Source organism: Ictidomys tridecemlineatus, chromosome 3 (genome assembly GCF_052094955.1).
Source record: "Ictidomys tridecemlineatus isolate mIctTri1 chromosome 3, mIctTri1.hap1, whole genome shotgun sequence".
NCBI classification, from domain to species: Eukaryota; Metazoa; Chordata; class Mammalia; order Rodentia; family Sciuridae; genus Ictidomys; species Ictidomys tridecemlineatus.
Window position 1 is genome coordinate 37,058,626 of NC_135479.1, and position 23,427 is coordinate 37,082,052.

Below are 23,427 nucleotides of genomic sequence, written 5' to 3' on the forward strand. Positions count from 1 at the left end.
AGTATGTAAACCAAAATCTTCCCAATGGATTGAATAGAAAGACAGACACACACACACACACACACAAAAAAAAATGATTATAAAGGCACTTAACATGGAAAGATAATAGTGGCAAATATATGAAATATATTATGAAATATATGAAATATATGAAAACGGTGATTATATTTCATCTATGAACCACCAGGTGGGGAGAATGAAAGTTATCTTCCCTCTAATTTGTATCATACAGAAAAACACAAAAAAAGCCCAAAAAGTCTACAAGAAGGAAGAAACATATTGATACTTTTTCAAACTTTAAATAAAAGTTAATTTTTAGAGATGCTGTCATTTCTTTCTTTCTTTCTTTCTTTTTTTTTGGTATTAGGGATTTAATCAGAGGCACTTAACCAATGAGCTACATCTCCAGCCCTTTTTGTTTTTTATATTTTGAGACAGGTCTAACTAAGTTGCTTTGAGCCTCACAAAATTACTGAGGCTGACCTTGAATTTACAGTCCTCCTGGATCCTACTGCCTCCGTCTCCCAAGTCACTGGATTACAGGCATGTATTACCACACCCAGGTTTTTTTTTCTCTTTTTTTTAACGTAAACTAATTTCCGGTCAGAGAAAAAAAAATTAATGGAAACAATCTCATTATTATGTTTATCAAATCTAATGACAGGAAAAAATCTATCTACTCAATTACATTAGGCAATTTTTGAGGTTTTCAAAGTTTTTAAAGATGTGACAATAGTACTCTGGTTATATTTTTGAAAAAGATATCTTATTCAGACAAATGTAAAGATGAAATGATATGATATATTGGCTTTGCTTAAAATTTATCTAGCAGGAAAGGGGTGTGGAGATCCCAAAACTACACATATAGGAAGTGTAATTATTAAAATTATGAGTATTTAGAAATTATAGTATGAATATTTGAAATTTTCCATAGTAAAAAAATCTTAATCAAATATTTTAAGACCTAGGAAGTGAAACAAAAGTAATACTTCCTGTAGTTTCTAATATTGATGACTGTTAAGCTAATTTCCACAAAAATAAAATACATAAAGCTACAGGTAACTAATACAATAACGATATGCCCACCTTAGTCAGCCTTGGAAGGTAAAACAGTGAGGTTTCACCTGGCTTTATTCTACCCATCTGGCAAGGATACATGTACCAAGCAGTGCTAACAGAAGGCTCAACATATGGTTTGAACTTCGCTTGATGACACATGCTGACATATGGAATGCTTAAAACATGAATAGTTCTACTTATCGCCAATATTTCCCTGGCAGCCTTCCTCTGAAACAGGTTGCTTATTTGCAATGCAGACACTAACTATACCAAGAATCACTTCTAAAATGGTTATTGGAAATAGAAGGGATTGCTGCAGTCCTTGGGAAAAGTTACCTTCACAAAGCTGTTGACAGCCATGATGGCCATGTCTGGCTGACTCTTGGCATAATTCATCAAGTAGAGATACACAAGTTTCTTCAGTTCCAGGTTATCAGTCTGCATACAGTTCACTACATCTGGAAAGAGAGAGCTGAGAAGGGAAAGAGAAAAAAGAAAGTAAACAGGCGTGGGTGCTAAACTGCTGGAAAATGAAGAAATGGCTTGATTCAATGATTTGATACAAGGACAGTGTCCCCATAGTGACAATTATTTGCTTGTTAAGTTTTTTGGTTTTGGTACTGGGGAGAACCTAGAGGCGTCTTACCATTACTATATCCCTTTTTATATTTTAGTCTGGGACAGGAACTCACTAAGTTGCTAATGACTTCACTAAATTGCTGAAGCTAGCCACCAATTTGTGATCCTCCTTGTTTTAGCCTCCCAAGTCACTGGGATTAGAGTCACTGGGATTATAGGCATGGGTCACTACATCCAGCTACCACAGGGATGATTATCATGGAAAGTAATTACTAAAGGAATTGGAGTACTGGTCCCAAGGACTCTAAATGGCTTTTTTTTTCTTCTTTTTTTGATGGTGCTGGGGTTAAACCTCATGCAAGCATTCTATCACTGAACTATAGTCCCAGTCCTCAAAGTAGTTTTTGAAAACAACTTGTTTTTATGAAAAATTCCAAACAAGTAGAGAGTGCAATATACAAGCCCAATGTACCCCTCACCCACGAATACTGCTACATGCCCAATCTTGTTTAATTTATGCATTCAACCTACTGTCCCTACTCTCATCCCCACATTTACCTGGTTGCTCTGGATTTTTTTTTTTAATTTTTAAAATTTTTTGTGAGGCAGGAGTTTGAACCCAGGATCTCAAGCACTCTACCACTGAGCTATATCCCCATCCCCTGGATTATTTTAAAATAAGTCCCAGACATCCTATCATTTCATCTACAATATTTTAGTGTATCTTTCTACAAATCTTTTTTTTTTTAAATCAATCTTTCTCATACTAAAAAGAAAAAAAACAGTAATTCTTTATATCAATCTATTGCAGTTTCAAAGCACTACAGTTGTTATACTTTTTAATGCTCATATTCTTCCAACTGCTGCCCCATCACTTTTTTGGGGGGGGCGGTACTAGGGATTTAAAGGGCACTCAACTACTGAGCCCTGGCCCTCTTTATTTTGAGATAGTATCTCACTAAACTTCTTAGGGCTTTGCAAGCTAAATTGCTAAGGCTGGTTTTGAATTTGCAATCCTCCTGTCTCAGCCTCCCAAATCCCTGGAATTACAGGCATGCACACCATGCCCAGCCCTCCATCCTTGAACTTAGTTAACTCCAGGGTCCTTGTGAAATGGCCCTGTATTTTCAGCAGTTCCCTGCCTTCTCATATGACACGATGCTTCACCCAGGCTCATCTGTACACGTCTAATACCAGATTCAACATCACTCATTTTTCTAATGTCCTAATTTCCTTTTAGTGAAATGTATTTACCTTTTCTTTTTTTGGTACTAGCAATTGAACCCAGGTTGAATAACCACTGAGCCATATTCCTAACTCCCTACTTCCCCTATTTTTTTGAGACAGGATCTCACAAGGCTGTTTAGAGCCTCACTTAATTGCTGAGGCTGGCTGATGCCTCAGCCTTCTGAGCACTGAGATTACAAGCGTGTGCCACTGCACCCAGCTTATTTTTAACATTACACATTCAATCAAATGAAAATGTGTCAATTTAGCGAAACTCTTGCAAAGCAATTTCACAAGACGCCATCTCAATATTAAAAATAAAAAGGACTATGGGGGCTAGGGCTATGGCTCAATGGTAGAGCGCATGCCTATCATGCACTGGGTTCGATTCTCAGCATCACATATAAATAAATGAATAAAATAAAGGTTCAACAACATCTTTAAAAAAATTTTTTTAAAAAGGGCTGAAGATGTAATTAAGCCCCTCTGGGTTCAATCCCTGATATTAACAACAAAAAAAATTTTGTGAGTGAATCAAATATAAAAGTATTTCATACCTTTCCTAAGTTCTAGTAATTTCATAATTTACATTCTCCTCTAAGCCACAGGAAAACTATTTATGTTTCTATTCACAAAGTAACACCATTAGCTTGGAGGATTAATAAGCTTGTTGGATTTTATTTATTTATTTAGCAGTGTTGATAATTGAACCTGGGGCCTTACGCATGCAAGGAAAGTGCTCTACCACTGAGCCACATCCCCAGCCCATTAGTTTGTTGGATTTTAAAGTATAACTACGTTATAAAAATGTATTAAAGAGACTGACAGGGGTGGCACATGCCTCTAATCCCAATGAATTGGAAGGTTGAGGGAACAAGATTACAAGATTGAGGCTAGGTTCAGCAACTTAGTGAGATTTTGTTTCAAGTAAATAAATAAAAGAGCTGGGCATGTAGTTCAGTGGTAGAGTGCCCCTGGGTTCCATCCCCAGTACTGTGAAAGAAACAAACAAACAAACAAATTCAGGTTAACTATGGAAAGTTAGAAATTAACCTACCTCTAAGGTTTTATTAAGGTACTTTATAAACATAACATATTCCTAAATATGTTACAGTAGTATAGAAGAAAAAAAAACTGTCAGTATATTTATACAGAAAATTAAGAGAATGACTAAAATATAGTTCCTGTACACACACAAATACAGGGTACAGAAATAGGAATTATTTACAAAAGGCAAGATAGACTGCAAATTCAAAGAATCTATCATCTCCAGTGAAGCACTGACTTCTGTTTTGAAAGGCAGCAAACTGTTTATCTGTACAATATCTCTCATAGTTTCAGGCACATGTTGATATTTAATAAATACTCCAAAATGAGTTTTCTTTCCCTTTCCTAGAAGAATAGTTCATATGCAGAATGACTTTAAAACCAGTAATTCATATGGAGCATTAATCCATTATAAACTAAAGATCCTAAATAATTCTAACAACCCACATAAGACCAAGATTTAACAGTTTAAATTCTAGAGGAAAAAACTGTTAAGTACCAACTTATAAAGCTAGAAACATAAACTTTCCAATATGGTAGGCACTGGTCACATGTGGCTAGTCCAAACTGAGAAATGATATAAAGCACTGGATTTTGAAGACTGTGTGTGATAAATGTAATTAGACTATCTCTTTTAAAATTGTTTATGTTGGGCTGGGGTTGTGGCTCAGTGGTAGAGTGCTTGCCTTGCATGTGTGAGGCACTGCATTCAATTCTCAGTACCATATATAAATAAATGAATAAAATAAAGGTCCATCAACAAAAACAATTTTTAAAAAACTGTTTATATTGACTGGCATGACTGTGCAGGCCTGTAATTCCAGCAACTCAGAAGGATAAGGCAGGAGAATCCCAAGTTCAAGGCCAGCCTCAGGAATTTAGTGAGATCCTGTCTCAAAAAAAGGTGGGGATAAGATACTGGTAATGTAACTACTGGTAAAACACCCTTGGATTCAATTCTCATTACCAAAATAAATAAATAAATAAAAATTTTAAAAGGGCTGAGAATAATAGAAAGCTCCTAGGTTAATTCCTAGTACCACACACAGGCACAAAATTGATCATATGCTGAAAGAATATTCTAGATATAATAGATCAAATAAAATTTATTAAAGTTAGTTTCATCCATTTCTTTTAAAATTACATATGTAGCTCATATTGTATGTCTACGGATGATGCTGAGCTTGACATTACTTGCAGGAGAAACTGAACTATGATAATCTACAAATAGCTAATCTCTTTATATACTGTTTGTGCTCTTTCCAGGAACAACTTATTCTGAATCTTTTCCAAGAAGAGTTCTTGGCAAAATTCCTATGCTTGAATCCTTCTTTTGTAGAAATTGTACTGCCTTTAATATGTACATCTTATGTTCAATGTCTTTAGCAATTAGGGAAATGCAAATCAAAACTAGAATGAGATTTCATTTCATTTTACTTGGAATGGCAGCCATTAAGAATATAAATACCTAGCAGGGATAATGGTACATGCCTACAATCCCAGAAACTAGGGAGGCTGAGGCAGGAGGATCATAAATTCAAAGCCAGCCTCAGCAATTCAGCAAGGCCTGAGGCAACCCAGTGAGACTGTTTCTAAATAAGATGTTAAAAAAAAAAAAAAAAAGAGCTGGGCATGTGGCTCAGTGGTTAAGTCTCCCTGGGTTCAATCCCTGGTACCAAAAAAAAAGTACCCTAGAAATGCCCCTCCCCCATACAAATAGCAAGCCACAGTGGCTCACACCTATAATCTCAGCAACTTGGAAGGCTGAGGCAGGAGGATCACAAGTTCAAGGTCAGCCTCAGCAATTCAGCAAGACCTCAGCAACTTAGTGAGACACTGTCTCAAAATAAAAAATAAAAATATCCGGGGATGTAGCTCTGTGGTAAAGTACCTGTGGGTTCAATTCCTAATACCAAAAATTAAAAAATAAGATAAAAAAGAATACAAATAGTAATAAGTGATGGAAAGGATGTGGAGAAAATAGGAACACTGTTACATTGTTGCAGGATTATAAAGGAGCATAATCATTATGGAAATCAGTATGGAGGTTTCTCAAAAGATTAGGAATGGAAGCACCATTTGACCCAGCTATACCACTTCTAGGTATTTATCCTAAAGAATTAAAGTCAGCATACTATAGTGAAACATGACTCTGTTGCAGAATGTTGTTTTTGGCTGAAGTATAAGAAAAAAAATTCAGCTTCATACACATACATATATAACATGGAAAAGGGAGAAATATTTAATAGCTTTTTCATTTAACTGTATATTCTTTTTTTAAATTATTTGTTCTAATTAGTTATACATGACAGAATGCATTTTGATTCGTTGTATACAAATGGAGCACAACTTTTCATTTCTCTGGTTGTACATGATGTAGAGTTGTACCATATGTGCAGTCATACATGTATCTAGGGATAATGATGTTCATCTCATTCCACCATCTTCCCTGCCCCCATGCCCCTACCCTCCCTCCCATTGCTCAAAGTTCCTCCATTCTCCTCATGCCTCACTCTTATGAATCAGCATTCACTTATCAGAGAGAACATTCGACCTTTGGTTTTGGGGGATTGGTTTACTTCACCCTAGCATGATATTGTTCAACTCCATCCATTTACCTGCAAATGCCATAATTTATTCTCTTTTACTGCTGAAAAATATTCCATTGTATATACATACCACAGTTTCTCTATCCATTCATCTGTTGAGGGGCATCTAGGTTGGTTTCCACAGTTTAGCTATTGTGAACTGAGCTGCTATGAACATTGGTGTGTCTATGTCACTATAGTGTGCTGTTTTTAAGTCCTTTGGTAATAGACTGAGGAGTAGGATAGCTGGGTCAAATGGATATTCTTTTTTGACACTACATCAAAACTACAAAATGAGGGTTTTTCACTTTTTTAGCTTATAAATAGAACTTTCTTAAGATATTTACAATGTGAAGTCTGAAACCTTATGGATAAGCCTTTTGTACTTGGTTGCATTAAAATCCATTCACTTATCATACATTTTGAATGGATCTTTTACCCATGCAAAATTTTATGATATGTGCATTGGTCATTTAGAAAATATTGGTTCACTAAGTTTTCAGATCCTTCAATGTTAACATATTTCATTATATCACAGCAAATAATCACATTTATCAATTTCACAAACAATCTCATTTTTAGTATCAATTTCACAAACAATCTCATTTTTAGTGTTTAGGTATTAGAAATCTATTGAACTGAATTATGAGAGACATAAGTTTTCCAAAACTGCAAATTTTACTTTAAAGCTTGAAATTTATCTACTGTCAATTTTTTCCCCTTGAAATGATAGGTTCATTTTTGATAAAATGCATCCCAAATACCAAAGTCTGATTAAATATATCTTGTCAATCATTCTTTCACATAAAAACGGTTTCTGCAATTCAAACAATCACACAGAGTGTTTTCTCAACCATCATACTTCGCAATGCAGGAAAAGTACTTTATAAGTAATTCCCATTTCATTCCATAAATTATAAAAATTTGTATTCAAAATTCAAGTTTTTTTATTAAAACCTTTACTATAGAAGACTATCAAACTGAAGCAGCATAAGAAACTAAGATATTTTATCAATAGAAATACCAGGTTTAATATGCACAAAGCCAAGAAAACCAAAGTCAGTTAATGAATTTCTAACACACACTCATTTAAAAGGTTAAAGTTTTAATAGAATTTTAATGCTTCATGAAGGGTGGTCCCAAGTATGTTGTAGTAACAAATATAATGACTGCTATGGCCAGCACCACTCCTTGATTCATACTAAAACACTAACAGTTTTACCCACAGCTGTTTCATATCATCAGTGCAAACATACAAATGATGAAAAAGGTAAGTAACTTCTAAGCATTATTTTAAACATAGCTTTGATTTCATGAAAGGACCTTTGGAATCCACAAGGCCTAAAGATAATCCTTACTTATTTTCAAATGGTCTCATTAAATTACAGAAACAAACAAAAAATCTGATCAAATTTGTTAAGACAGATTTCCATCATAAATTCAAAAATGTGGAATTGTTAAGTTGAGGGTACTGGCTTGAGCAAATTAAAGAATATGTGAACTTCAGCTTCTCAGTATACTTTTATCATCCTCTAAAATTTCCTCAGTCGACAGATTTGTAACTGTGCCAGTACTCAGGATGTTTTATGCCATCTATATGCAACAAAATCAAGTCATTTCACTCTTCTAAAAAACAAACAAAATACTTAAGTCGGAAGAGGCAAGGTTCCCATGCTGGCTTCAAACTCTTATTCTCAGGCAATTCTCCAGCCTCAGCCTCCCCAATAGCTGGAACTACAGGAACACACCATTGGATGCAGTGGGTCTATGATTTTAAAGAAAAGCAGCAAAGGCCATAAAATGGGGTATGGATCAATAGCATTATTGAATACTCTCTTACCTAACATCCTTCCCCACAGTCATAGCAGCAATCACTTTCTTCACAGCCTCCTTCCTCTTTTCTTTCTTTTCATTGTTGAGTTCAGCTTTTAATTCAAAGATTTCTCCTACAAGAGATAAGAACAAATGGGTGAGGTTCCAGGACCAGATAACCAGAGTAGAACACATTACATTACAGTTACACCAGGATAACATGGCAGCAATTAAAATAAAAATTTATAGGTATGTAAACTTCAAAGTTCTAGAATATTTTACTAACCCACTGATAAGGACCCCACAAATGTTTCTAAGACCTTTTCAGTTATAACCTAACTTAAGGTGAAATCCAGATCTTTGGGAACTATAAGAGTAGGAAAAAGTAAATATCATTATATGTACTTATGATGGGAACAGAACAATAACTGAGGTATCATCTCCCATCAGAATTTTAAGGTCCTCAGAAGAAAATAAATGTAGGCAAGGAGCAGGTTTAAAAATCAGTGTTTTCAAACCAGAAGAAATATGTATCATCTCATATACCCGTTCCCAAATTTACAGATAAAGAAGTTGAAGGTTACAAAATGGTTAGTGATAAGAGTTGGGCTTATCACTCTGTCTCCTGACTCTCAAATCCAGATGTGCTAAACCTTGGCCACATCCTACTACTTACTGTCAGAAATATTTAACAATAACAATGCTTAGGCTCCATATGAACCAAATGAATCAGAATATCAAGAAGAACTCTTACTTTTTCTTTCTTTTTGGGTACCAGGGATTGAACTCAGGGGCACTTAATCACTGAGCCACATTCCCAACACTTTTTACTTTATATTTTGAGACAAGGTCTGGCTTTGAACTTACAGTCCTCCTGCTTCAGCCTTCTGAGTCCTTGGGATTATAAGCATGTGCCACTGTGACTGGCTTTACTTTTCTCTTTTTAAAGGTTCCTCCAAGTGATTCTAATACACAACGAGGGTTCAGAACCACTGCTCTAAATCAGTACCTTAATAAGTTTAGGTGGGGCATATAGCTCAAGATCATACTTTTAGAAATGAGCCTAAAAGCATGGGTTTTTAGGTCCGACCCTATTCAATCAATCTGACAATCATAATTTTGAAGTGGCAATGGTATAAATTAGGCTCATTTCTAAAAGTATGATCTTGAGCTATATGCCCCACCTAAACGTATAATCATGAATGTTATACATTATACTCCTGTTAAGGAGTCTATACTGTGAAATGCCAGGAACTATCACCACTTTTAAGGCCCAGTCTCCTGGTTGACCTTTTTTCAGGATGCCAAGGACAAAATAAGAAAGAAGGTAATAATCCTCATCTGTTTTAAAATTAAAGGGATGGTGGAACAACCAAAAACTCACCATGTGGCCCATGAGAAAAAGGCTGATTCTCTACCTTCCATCTATATCCCTAAACTTGATACAACTTGTCTTATTTTTCTCCATCTTCAAGACTATTTTCAGTGTTCTTTTTAACCAGACCTAATTCATCAGTATGACTGTACACTAGTGATCTCCCTGAAGCCCTTAAGTGGGAAGGATGAAATTGATAAAATGAGCACTAGAAAGGCTTGTTTCATTAATATCCATCCCAAAAGGCAAGCAAACTGTTACAAAATTACTGTTATTGACAGTTAAAAAAAAATAGCAGAGGAGAAAAGCTAGGCCCTCTAAAGAGTCATTTTTCTCTTCACCAAGTCCTAAGCTGCCAAATCCAGCTAAGTCTTAGGGTTTCCATCATTTACTTATGGGAATAGTAAAAGACAAACAGCAGGGTTTCAGGAAAAAAGTGTGAATAGCAGCAGGAACTGCAGAATCAAAACAGGATGTAACTGAAATTATTCTAGTTCCAATAGCATAAATTTAAAGAATATGTTCCACTGGCAGTACTGGTGGGCGATACAGGAAGCAAATGGAACAGAGTCTGCCCTTTTTTTAAAAAAATGTGGTATTTATCTAGCAGTGATTCAGTTTCTAAATCTTAGACTTTTAAAAATGCCTGAATAAAAATGGTCACCAAGACCCCTTCAAGAGAAAGTTTGAATAGTAAAATGAAGATTTTTGAAGATCTCTTCATGTCATTATAGAAAATATGTTGGTCATCAAACACACAAAAAGTTAACAGAAGAAAAAATAAATACATCTCCAAATAATAAGAAAGTCAGGAAAAGTTGAAATAAATGATTAAGGGCTATGACTTTTATAGGTGTAAATAATACATATTGGGAGGAAGAAGTTGGGTAAAGCCAAAGAGGGGTACTAAAGGGAGCAAGGTATTTCATATAACATAACTTTATTAAATTCATATCTTCTCTTCCTTCCTGATCAAACCTACCAAGCATTGCTAACAGGTAGAAATGGTTCTCAATCCTGGCTACACACGTTAAAATAATCCAGGGAGCTTTTAAAATCTCCTCACCCAGACCACTGAAATCAGGTTTTCTGGAGTTGGGATAAGGCATCAATATTGTTTTAAGTTCTCTGGGCAACCACAATATGTAGACAAGGTTGAAAGGTTAAAACACTGTTATATTAACATCATCATCTTTTTTCTTTTTAATTCATTTTTATCAGTGCATTACAAATATAAATAATGGGATTTATTGTGACATATTCATACAAGGTTGATTAGTAGCTGATATAATTAAACAACTCACTAAGGGGCTTTCTGAATTACAACAGAATTTTTCATCTATATATATCACAAATGATGAAATATGACAGACTGAGTATTCTGGAAAATGTTCTGGTGCTCCTTATTTACTCCAGGCTACTATACTTTTAAATTTTTTTTTAAAAACTTCAGTCTTAAAGTTGTAAGATTCCTCTGTATTTTGCCACATTTCCTTTACAATTTTCTCTGCATTTTTTTCTCCCATTGGTGCCAGAGATCAAACCCAGGACCTCACACATGCTAGGCAAATACTCTACCACTGAGCCACATCTCCAATCCTTCTGTGCATTTATATACACGTTTTTCCTACACTATTTAATAGTAACTGCAGACACCATACCTCTTTAGCCCTGAGTACATACATCAGTGAATCTTTTTTCTTTTTAATTCATTTTTATTGGTGCAACAAATATAAATAATGGGATTTATTGTGACATATTCATACACTTACCAGTGTTTTCTAAGAAAAGGAAATTATTTTATATAACCTTAATACAATGATTAAAACACTGTTATATTAACATCATCATCTAATCTATAGACCTTATTTCAAGGTCTCAAACTTGATTCCCACTCCACTTCCAACTCTGGAGCAATCTTCAGTTTGGGACTACACATTACATTTATTGTCATGTCTCTTTAGTTTCCTTTAATTCAAAAGTCTGTTTGCATTACAACTTTGTTTTTTAATATTTATTTATTTATTTATTTATTTATTTATTTATTTATTTTAGGTGTAGATGGACACAACACAATGCCTTTATTTTTATGTGGTGAGGATCGAACCCGGGTACCGCCCATGCTAGGCAAGCGCTCTACAGCTGAGCCACAATCTTAGCCCACAACTTTTTTTTTTTAATATTAAGTTGTAGTTGGACACAATACCTTTATTTTATTTATTTTTAATGTAGTGCTCAGAATCAAACTCAGGGCCCTGCACGTGCTAGGCAAGCGCTCTACCGCTGAGCCACAACTCCAGCACATAACTTTTTTTTAACAGGTCACCCAACATATAGAATCCCTTCCCTCATGATTGCCCTGAAGTCATAAATTGTGGGCAAGCTAATTGTTAAAGTGATGGAATGGTCTTCTCAGTATATCAGACCCAAAGGTAAATGATATAAGTTTGTTCCAGTATTGCTGATATTAACATGAATACTTGGTTAAAGTTGTAACTGCTAGATTTTGACACTGTAAATATTTTTCCCTTTGTAATTAGTAATCTGTGAAAAGATACTTGGAAACTATGGAAATATCTGTACTTCATCAAACTTTCACCTGCAAGTTTTAGCATTCACTGACAACTCTCACCTAATTTATGATCTATGACTCTGTGTATTGTGATTTATTATTATTCAATGGGCTATGATCTATGACTTTTTATTTTTGTTTTTGTTTTTTTGATTTTTTTTTTATATAGAGGTGTTCAACCTGGGGTTAGATCCCTAGCAGCAACCCACCCCCCTAAAAAATAAAAAGCTGGCCTGTAATGATGATACTGAGTCTCATCCCTGGCTCTTTTTATTTTGAGATGGGGTCTGGCTAAATTGCTTAGGACCTCTCTAAATTGCTAAGGCTGGCTTTGAATTTGTGATCCGCCTGCCTCAATCTTCCATGGGATTATAGGCACACACCACCATGCCTGGCCTGTGAGGACTTTATTGCTCAAATTACTCTAAACTTTGCCAGTAGCAATCCCTTTAGGCTATTGTGCTCCCTGACATACCAATCATTTTTTGAGCACTTCCTTATATTCTGGCACAAGACGTTCATATGTTCAATTTGTACATTCCCTCAATCCAGCCTTGGAATTAGTTATTTCTCCAAGGAGTCTGGTTCATATAATGGAATATGGTATTTAGAAATCAAGATTTGTGTACTAGGTGTCCTCTGCACCTAATCTGACTCAATGAAATTAGGGTATCTAATCAGAAACTCCACCAAGTTGGGTATTAAGTGAATGTGACTTGTATACATTCAATAAATGTTTACTAAATAAATGTGATAAATGAAGGTAGGATTTTGCAATCCGAAAACTTAGCTAAACCTGCAGACAGTAAGAGGTTTATACTACTGTATTTTATGTTGCCTTTGAGTTCTAACTCACTTCTTTAATAAGGTAATTCAATGATTTCAAACCAAAAGGGTACTCAGTAGTAGAGTACTTGCCTAGCATGCACAAAGCCCTGGGGTTAGGTCCCTAGCAGCAACCCACCCCCCTAAAAAATAAAAAGCTGGCCTTTAATCCTATGTGGCAGGAGGATTGCCAGGTTGAAGACAGCCTGGGCAACTCAGCAAGGCCCCATCTCAAAATAAGTAAAAATGGGGCTGGAGTTATAGCTTGGTGGTAGAGCGCTTGCCTAGCATGTGTGAGGCATTGTGTTCAATTCTTAGCACTGCATATAAATAACAATAAGGCACTGACAACTGAAAAAAAAAAAAAAAAAACTAAGTAAAAGGGAAGGGGATACACCTCAGTGGTAGAGCACCCCTGGCTTCAATCCCTAGTATACACACAAAGGAAAAAAACACCACAACTTTGAAAAATCTCCAAAATTTAACCAGGTTTTCCTACTTACCCTTTTTATTTGTTGTAAAGTACTTGGAGTCAGTCATGATTTTGGATCTTTAATGTGCACCTGTAGCAAGAGAAAAAAAATTTACTCATGCTGCATATATCCATTAAGGCATCTGATTAATTTTAAGAACATCCAGTTAATTTTAATAATATTTAAGAATGTCTTCTTCCTTACCACCCAAATTGGTAATTGCAGAGATGGAGAAAAAATACATATATAACTCCTGGCTCAAGGAGCTACTAGGGACAAAGTCTAAAGGCTCAAGGAATGGGGTAATAATCTGAATCTATTATGGCTTTGTAAATTATTATTATTATTATTATTGGTACCAGGAATTGAACTGGGGCACTTAACCAGTGAGCCACACATCTAGCCTTTTTTTTCTTTTGAGACAGGGTCTGGCTAAATGGCTTAGGGTCTCGCTAAATTTCTGAGGCTGGGTTTGAATTTTCAATCCTCCTGTTTCATCCTCCCGAGTCACTGGGATTATAAGTGTTCACCACATACCCCGCTTGACTTTGTAATTTTGTTTACAATGATCTTCTCAAAGCCTTCAAGAGTGAAACCTAAATATATCTTAAATTAATTAAACACATAAAATTAAAAAAAATTTTGTTTTGAAAGATCTTCCTATAACTTTTTATTCAGGAAAATTTGGTTATTTCCTGTTTCAAGATGGAGTCACTTCAAAGCATAAATTCTGAAGCAGTGTAAGATCAAAGAGAAAACAATTTTGCCAACCTAGTCAACACTACATACACTTTTCTATAAAAGGAAGCTCTTTTAAGAAAAAAAAAAGTCTAAAACAGGATACTGTTCTTTCACAACACCTAGAGAGACTAACATATCTTAAAGAGACTAACATATCTTCTTAAATCTGTGGCCTTCATATTTCCAATTATCTACATTTATCCCAACAGTATTCCCAAAGACAAAAATAATAGCAGTTTATAGTTAAAAACAAGGCAAAAGACTGAGATATTTGTTCAGTCACACTAAGTACAAGAAAATTAGTAAGAACATGGATCTCAATCTCAACCCTAATTCTTCTGTCTTGAGACCCAGAAAAGTTTAATCCAACTGACAGAAAGGTCTACTAGTAAAACAAAAGCAGCATGCACTGGTCATGTTTCTTCCAAAATAATGAGACAATTCTTCTTGATTTGAGAAACTCTAGGACTTTGTCCCATGTTCTTGATTTCTTTAAATATATTCAATTTTTCTTTAAATAATATTCCTTCTGCACTAAAAAATGAGTATCTTCTTCTTTATTACCATCGTTAATAATATTTATTATCAATTTCAGGACAAGACATCTGATACTTTCTCTTTACTATCAAGTCAGTACAACTTGAGAGATACTATATTTGGCAAACTCAGGCATTCATACATTTGGCAAACAATAATAAATACGGGTCTGGGAGAAAAAAACCTAAAATGCCAAACAAATCGATGTAATTAAAGAAAAAAAAGCCAGATAAACCCAAAATATTAAAAAGAGTCTGATTCAAATCTGATTTCTAAAATGTGCTTCTTATACAATTTAGTGAAACATATACTCATTTGCCATTTAGGATTTATGGTCTTGAAGTTGTACTGGAACTTCACTGAATTCCCTTGTTAAAAGAAGTGAGCTAGAATTCACAAACATCACAGAAGAATGCATAAATTTCTGTTCCAATACTTATTATAAACAAAGGCTTGCCTTATAATGTTTACATAATGCCTTTCTAAAAAAATTTCAAAGAATGTTATAATCACTTAATCCATTCATAACATAAACTAAATCTGAAATAGATACAGAAAGAAAGAAATTCATCATGTAAAAAAGACTTGAAATAAGTTTGAAGTTATCTAGAATTTATATATATATATAAACAGAAAAAAACAATATACAGAATTGATGACCAGAGCCAGGGGTGGTGGCTCATGTCTAATAATACCAGCAGCTTGGGAGTCTAAGACAGGAGGATTGGGAGTTCAAACCAGCCTCAGCAACTGCATGGCCCTAAGCAACTCAGTGAGACCTTGTCTCTAAATAAAATACAAAATAGGACCAGGGATTTGGCTTAGTAGTAGAGTGCCCCTGAATTTAATCCCAATACCGAAAAAAAAGAAAGAAAAAAAATGATTACCAGAGTCTGACAAGAGGGCTCTCTCTCTCTCAAATATATTATGATCTATTTAGGAAGCTATTCTGCCATTTTAAATAGGGTCATCAAAACTTAAAACCTGTTTAAGATTAAAAAAAACTTGTTTAAAAATTTTCACCCAGACCCTTGGAAAAAGTTTTGCATAAAATCGTTTTGTCATTTTGTCCTTTAAAGTTTTCATACATATACCCATGCATTAAATTTTTTCTTTCTTTCTTTCTTTTTTTTTTTTTTTTTTTGGTACTGGGAATTGAACCCAGGGGCTGAGCTACACTCCCAGCTCTTTTTATTTTATTTTTTTTAATATTTATTGTTTTTTTGGTTAGACATAATACCTTTATTTTGTTTATTTATTTTTATGTGGTGCTGAGGATCCAATCCAGGGCCTCAAGCATGCTAGGTGAGCACTCTACCGTTGAGTTACAACCCTAGCCCCTCTTTTTATTTTTTATTTCAAGACAGGGTCTCACTAAGTTGCTGAGGCTAGCCTCAAACTTGAAATCTTTCTGCCTCAGCCTCCCAAATCACTGGGATCACAGGTGTGTTCTACTGCCCACAGCCACATATTACATTCTTAAAAATAATTTTCATCATGTTCTATTAAATAGTAAATTGATAGTCTTAAATCATACCTTTATTAGTAACTCATATACTCATTATCTCCACTAACAAATTTCAATGTTGAGGAATATATTTCTGTTATGTTCACTGTGAGAATATCATGTTCTTATCTTAACTAGGGAAAATATACATATCCACAAAATTTTGGGGAAGAAAGGAGAGTCAAATATCTTTAGAGGCCCATAGTATAAATTCTAACCTAAGAATCTGTGCTCTCAGGAGAAGAGGTAGGAGTAAGGGAAGTAGCTTAGTGGTAGGCACAAAACCCTGGGTTCAATCCCCAGCACTGCAAAACAACAAAATGCCAACAAGAAGAGATAAACACATTCTTTTTAAACTGGAACCATTGTTAATAATTGTAATAAAATATTCTCTATCCATATTGGCAGAGAAGCACTGTACCAAGTTAGTCATTGTCCCAAGCCAAAAGAAACTCCAAGAAAAACAAAAATCTAAACAAATGTGAGAGCCAAGCACAGTGGTATATGCCTATAATCTCGGTTAGTGACTAGGGAGGCTGAGGCTGGATATTGCAAGTTTGAGACCAGCCTCAGCAACTTAGCAAGGCCCTAAGCAACTTAGTGAGACCCTGTTTCAAAAAATAAAAAGGGTTAGGGATGTGGCTCAGTGGTAAAGTGCCTCTAGGTCAACCCCCAGTACCAAAAGTAAATACATACATACATACATAAATAAAAAGGACAGGGGGTGTAGCTCAGAAATACCTCTGGATTCAATTCCCCAGTAACAAACAAACCAAACAAAAAAAGTGAGAAGAGATGGTGATTGCACAACACTGTGAATGTTCTTAATACCACTGAACTGTTCATCTTAAAATGGTTAATTTTACATAATGTGAATTTCATCTCAAAAAAATTACATATTCATATTTTTAAAGGAAATACACTCACTTTTCAGATATGGGCACTGCCAAAATTCAAAAAGATGAAAACTGATTTCTGCATTAGAAGCCAAAGATGGAGCTGAAGAAAAACAAAGTATTTGTTGGAAGTGCCTAAAAAAAATCAAAGTCCTTCTGGGGAAAACAAAATTATTCCTCAGTAGAAGCCCAGAAAAGCAAAGCCATGATGGAATTTGAACTCATATTACCTTTTTACCAGATCAGACCATGACAAGTCACTGGCTGTTTGAGAACATGTACAGTATGGCCTAGGGACATTGTTAAATAACAAAGCTGCCATAGTCAATGCACATAATCACTCTCACTTTTCTTAGGCCAGAGTGTGATGTCACTGCTTTTCACAGAAGGCCTCCCTGTACAGGATTATATATCTAGATTTAACATAGCCTAGTTTCTGTCAAATATAGGTTGTAAAAGTCCCTCCTCTTTTTCCATTCCTCCCTCCAGTTCCCCAAAACAGAAACTCAACAGCAAAATAAGATTAATAGTTTGGGTAGAATAAGGTCAGGAAATTTTTTTTAAAAATCTTAATGTCAAATGGCTCTCTGGGAAATAGCAGCTAAATTAGAATTGTAAGACCATTAGATGGCCCTTCTTTGCTCATAAAGTCAAGCTTTACAGCTTAATGTTCATAGTGAAAAACTAGCCAAAGTTAAGGAAATTATAAGTAGAAGGGTCATCCCAGCAACCTTTTATTACAAGGTGACAGGTGTTAAGTTCATTTTAAAAAAATATTTTTTAACTGGAAACAATACCTTTGTTTTATTTATTTTTTATGTGGTACTGAGGATCAAACCCAGCGCCTTATACATGCTAGGTGAGCGCTCTACCACTGAGCTACAACCCCAGCCCCTGTTAAGTTTATTTTTAACCAAATATTCCACAATAACACAAAGACAACAGCATCTTCAGGTATTATTTAGCTTATGAGAAATTATGAAACATTTAAAAAAGCTAAAATCACATAGATTTCTATTTCAATTTGATAGTCTAATATTAATACAGTACTACACAGAAAGAAGCTCAAAAGTTTTACATCCAATTATTAATAAAATATCAATAAACTCTGGAAAACTTCAGCCTGAAAGGAAAGAAGAAAGGAAGGAGACTGTGTCCTATCTAATATTCTCCTAGTTCAGCTTGGTTCAAACCTGTGCCTTATATTCTAAAATACTGATATTTCAAAGAAAAGGATGAAAATAGTAGAACTCCTTGAGTCTCTTAATTTACAGTCAAAATGTTAGCTTTAGGTCAATTTTACCACCAAACTTTCAGTGAGGCTGTTTTCGGAACACATTATCTATTTCCTTGGGAGTTGCGACTGCTAAGATACCTGCAAACAGTTCTCACCTTACCACCAAGCTTAGTCATCATAAGAATGTGTTACACCTTTTCTTGCACAGCTGCATCTCCTTCATCTGCTGCTTTCTATTATTACTTTGCAAGTGTACCCTGAGGCTAAGCAATATAACGACAAGGAAGGCAATTAATAATTTAAATTGTTTCTCATTACGACCAACCGACTACCTTTTTGAGTCATTCTACTTCCCTGGGCTCATTGCATTTTCTTTGCCATTCCCTTTAAACAATGGTTATAACTGTATGGCAGTTAAAATACATATTTTCTTTCTTTTTAAGTCAAAAGTTTAATGAAGTATCCTCGCTACCTTCACACTACTTCATAAAGAAGCAGCCAAGTTATTTCAACAAAAACCTAGCCCCCAAAACCACTAGTACAAATTCTTGGAATTCCAAGAATATGGCAATAACAAGAAATTCCAGTTTCTTTACTTGTAGTGTTACCCATAGCCCTTCTCAAACCAAACTGTTCCTGCTAAACCCAGGAAGAAAAAAAAAGAAGAAGAAGAAGAAGAAAAATCCGAGTTTATATGTATTCACATTGGCTTCTCCCTCTTTCATATCGGGTCAATCTGGAGGTTTCCCTTCCTCCCAAGTATCTGAAACCCCTCTTTCCCAACGTGAGCAAGACCCTAGGGGTATGGTCATGCCTTATCAAGTGGGGAGAGGTGTCTCTAAACCTCAAGTTACCGGAGACAGGCAAGGTTTCAATGGACGGACCACTGGGGGAAATCTCTTTTCTCTTTCGCTTGCTGGACACGTCCCAGCCTCAAAGAACGACGCCCAGCAGGATGGAAGAAAGATGGTTTTCCTTTGGCCTCCAGCGTCTACCGGCCACACCCCTGGCCTTGTTCCTCTAAACCCCGATTTGGAAACAAACCTTCCCTCCAAAGCCCCCAGCCACCTGCTGCCACACCCGAGCCTTCCGTCAATCCACAACAGCCACCGCGGTGGAGACCCTTTCTCCAACCCTTTCCTCACAACGGTCACACCCGACAGCTTCCTCAACGGTCGCGCTCCTTTCCTCCCACCGACTCCTACCCAGAGCGGGGTTCCCCTTTCTCCCACCCCAATCAATTAGGGACACACCCCAAAGCCAGCCGCCGTGAACTCACCGGAGGCAAGGGCGGGGGTGGCGGCGGCAGCCAGAGAGCACAGCCCGGGTGTTGTAATGGTTTCCGGCCCGTCACGATTCTTGCTCTAGGTCTAAGCCACTGCGCAAAACCCAATTTGCCAGGCACAAAGATGGTGGGCTGGCACTTTGACGTAAAAGAACCTCGCCGCGCAACGTCATCGGGGTGCGCGGGAGAACCAGAAAGGCGGCAGTGTCACTTGGGAAACGGGAACTTTTCACTTGGTCCGGGCTAGGCCTGGGTTCAAGGAATATGTCAAACTAACCAACATTCTCTGGATGTTTCCTCGCACAGGAATTTTCTAAAAAACCTAAACACAGGGAAAACTCAGAACGAGCGAAATATCCTGTTCCTTCAAAAAAACAAAACACGGACAAACCTCTCCAAGGCTCAGGAATGGAAAATGGTGGCACAGTCCTCGAATACACAAGGAGAGTGAGGTTAAAGGGAAAAAAGAAGTTGAGAAAGCATCAGATCTGAGTTCGAATTTCTGCCCCGAATTAACATCTCCCCAACCTTACTCTTGTCGAATCTTAAATGTTATAAAGTAGATAAAGCCCTAGTGTGTAACATATGTGCCTACACAAGTGTTTCAGAAACTAAGATACCTCGATTCCAGAATATGTAACTGGAGAACAAGGCTAATATGGGCAAATTAAACCAGTTGTCCCTAAGGTTTATTTATGATGTAAGGGAGGTTGAGGAACAAGCGATGAATTTTTTTTTTTTAACTCACATTTTGGCCCACCCACTTGCAGAGTCAAAAAGTATTAAAACACTTTCTTCTCAGGGAAGTAATAAGATGTAAAAATTTAATATGACATTCGTGTGTAAGTATTCCCTATTATTAAAATAGGGGAAATTGGAAACCTAGGTGTAAAAAAAACGAGAGAATTATATATATATATATTATATATATATTATATATATTATATATATAATATATATATTATATATATATATATATATATAGAGAGAGAGAGAGAGAGAGAAAATATATGTGTGTATGTCTGTGTGTGTGTCAGCCCATATATAAATAAAGGCTGGAAAGAACATTCAGAATGTTACAAATGGTGAATTGCTAACCAGTTTTAATTTTCTTTCTAATATTTTCCTGTTCTTTTCAACTATTCTACAGTGAACATGTATTTATTTCTATGATTGAAAATTTTGAATTGTATTTTTTGCAGCTCACACCTGTAATCCCAGCAACTCAGAAGGCTGAGGCAAGAGGATGGCAAGTTCAAGGCCAGCCTCAGCAATTTAAAATTATTTTAAAAATAAACCAATATACCATGAATCCCAAAACCTTTCAGATCCTCCTACGCTTTTTCAAACTTTTGTGTCTATACCTGTCAGGTCCTTTTTTTTTTTTTTTTTGGCAGGAGGGGGGTTGTTACTGGGGACTGAACCCAGGAGTGCTCTACCACTGAGCTACATCCCTAGTACTTTCTATTTTTTGAGACAGGATCTTGATGAGTTTCTGAAAGTGGACTTAAACTTGTAATCCTCTTGCCTCAGTCTCCCAAATCACCACTGAGATTATAGGCATGAACAACCACCCCCAGGAGGCCTCCCAAGTACTTTTAGCCATCTTTTTTCTGTCTCCTCTTACTTCACTATTCAACCAACAAATATTTATTGAGGGTTATTATGTGTCAAGAATTGTACTAGAATCCAAACTATAAATAAAATATGATTCCTATCAAAAAGGGCTCACAGTCTTACGGGAGATCACTTAGAAGATATTGAAGGGCTGGGGATGTGGCTCAAGCGGTAACGCACTCGCCTGGCATGCGTGCAGCCTGGGTTCAATCCTCAGCACCACATACAAACAAAGATGTTGTGTCCGCTGATAACTAAAAATAAATATTAAAAATTCTCTCTCTCTCTCTTTAAAAAAAAAGCAGCAGATATTGAAGTGATCCAGCTACAGAATAGAGGGTGGCTTAAGCTAATTATAATCAAGTTAATATTAATTGGGCATTTATTGTATGTCACTCTGCTAAGTACCTTATATTTATTATATATTTAAATCCTCACAACCTGTAGGTACTATTTCCTTTCCTATTTAATAGATATAGGAAATTTAAATGGTAAAATTAAGGTTTGAACCCAGGGAGTCTGACACTAGAACTAAGGGAAAGAATGGTGGTACTATTTGCTCAAGACAGAAAAATATAATAGATGGCACAAGTTTGGGGATAGGTTAGGAGATAATGAGTCATTTTTATATATGTTGGCTTTGAGTGATGTCCAAAGAGCAGCTGATTATATGTGTCTGAACATAAGGAATGATTTGTAATTGAGCTATATTTGTGAATCATCAGCCTACAGATGATAATTTATCTGTGGGAGTATTTGACATTACTCACGAAAAATGTGAAGAGTGAGAGTTTGGGGTATAAACAGGGAAAATCAGGAATGCAAAAAGACTGACAAGGAAGGAATTGCCAGACAGAGAGAAAAGCAGGAAGCTATGATGCTTTGGGATGTTTTTAAGAGTTCCATGAGATTAGAGATTACTCAATCTCTTCATATCTCTGAAGCCTAACATACATATCCCCCCACCAAAAGCAATATATGTTGAATAAATAAATGTATAAATAAGTGATCAACAAAAACAGTTGCTAGAGAGGAAAGGGAAGGGCTAAAAAGTGTTTGCAGAATTTAGCAATAACGAGTTGTCTGGTGTCACTGCTGAAGATATCAAGTAGAAATATGAAGGCCAAAGCCATGCTGCAGAAGTCTGAGGAAGAATTGGAGGTGAGGAAATAGAAACAGGAGTTTCAAGTAAGACTGAAAAGAAATATAAGATGGCATTTGAGGGAGAGAGGTGACAGGGTTTGTTTTTTTTTTGTTTTAAATACTTTTAGCTATAGATGGACACAATATCTTTATTTTATGTGGTGCTGAGAATCAAAGCCAGCGCCACACACATGCTAGGCAAGAGCTCTACCACTGAGCCACAACCCCAGCTCTGTTTTTTTTTCTTAAAGTTTAATTCTATACTCAATACCTTTTCTCTACTTTAACTATTTAGCAACATCATGCATATATGACTTTAAGATCTTTATCACTAGCCTTGACCTATTCCCCAAATTTCATTGACAGTCAGTAACCACTCATAGGTAATTCTAAATTTATGGCCCATTAAAATTAAGCAAATCATATAGGGATAAAGGACATTAGAAAAATCTGGCTCCAGGTACGTCATAAAGATGTTACCAAAAAAAATTGATTCATATCTTTCAAAACTTCCAATGGCTCCTCATTACCTTGCATGCTCAAAACCTTTTCTTGCCCCAGTTTTCCCATCTCTGTGTTCTTTGGTTTTCTCATCTGTAAACTAAGGAAAATATAAATATCTGATCATAATATCATGATAATATTGAACAATGAAATGAATTGTTATATGTAAAGTTCTTATAACTAAGCCTGGCACATAATATGGACTATGTAAAGACTTGCTGTGATTGTGATATTTCAGTAAATTGCACTGAATTGCTCAAGCCAGAAACCTAAGGGTCATTCCTGATTTTTCTCTCTCCCTTCCTCAACTGCTACATCCAATTCATCTCCAAGTTATCAATTCTATCTTCGAAATATATCTCAAATCCACCCAGTCCACTCTATTCTACCTCATTGGTCCAAG

At 35.8% G+C, this 23,427-nt stretch overlaps 1 protein-coding gene and 1 non-coding gene across 8 annotated transcripts in view; both read right to left on the reverse strand.

Moving 5' to 3' along the window:
- The window catches only part of Ap2b1 (adaptor related protein complex 2 subunit beta 1), a 128,852-nt gene that overhangs the window by 93,444 nt on the left and 11,981 nt on the right, over nt 1-23,427 (reverse strand). For 3 of the 7 annotated variants that reach the window (XM_078042430.1, XM_013357042.4, XM_013357040.4), the window contains exons 2-4: nt 13,588-13,647; nt 8,341-8,446; nt 1,396-1,531 (exon numbers count right to left, since the gene is read on the reverse strand). In XM_078042430.1, coding sequence (XP_077898556.1) covers nt 1,396-1,531; nt 8,341-8,446; nt 13,588-13,624 — 279 coding nt within the window. In that variant the 5' untranslated portion in view covers nt 13,625-13,647. Of the gene's footprint in view, nt 1-1,395; nt 1,532-8,340; nt 8,447-13,587; nt 13,648-19,543; nt 19,563-19,754; nt 19,917-23,050; nt 23,122-23,427 lie in introns of those variants that run through there. The other 4 variants (XM_078042432.1, XM_013357039.4, XM_013357043.4 and 1 more) reach the window with 4 other exon arrangements.
- LOC120884638 (small nucleolar RNA SNORA8) lies at nt 7,505-7,636 on the reverse strand. Its single transcript, XR_005727060.1, has one exon. It is a non-coding gene; the product is annotated as a small nucleolar RNA SNORA8 (small nucleolar RNA).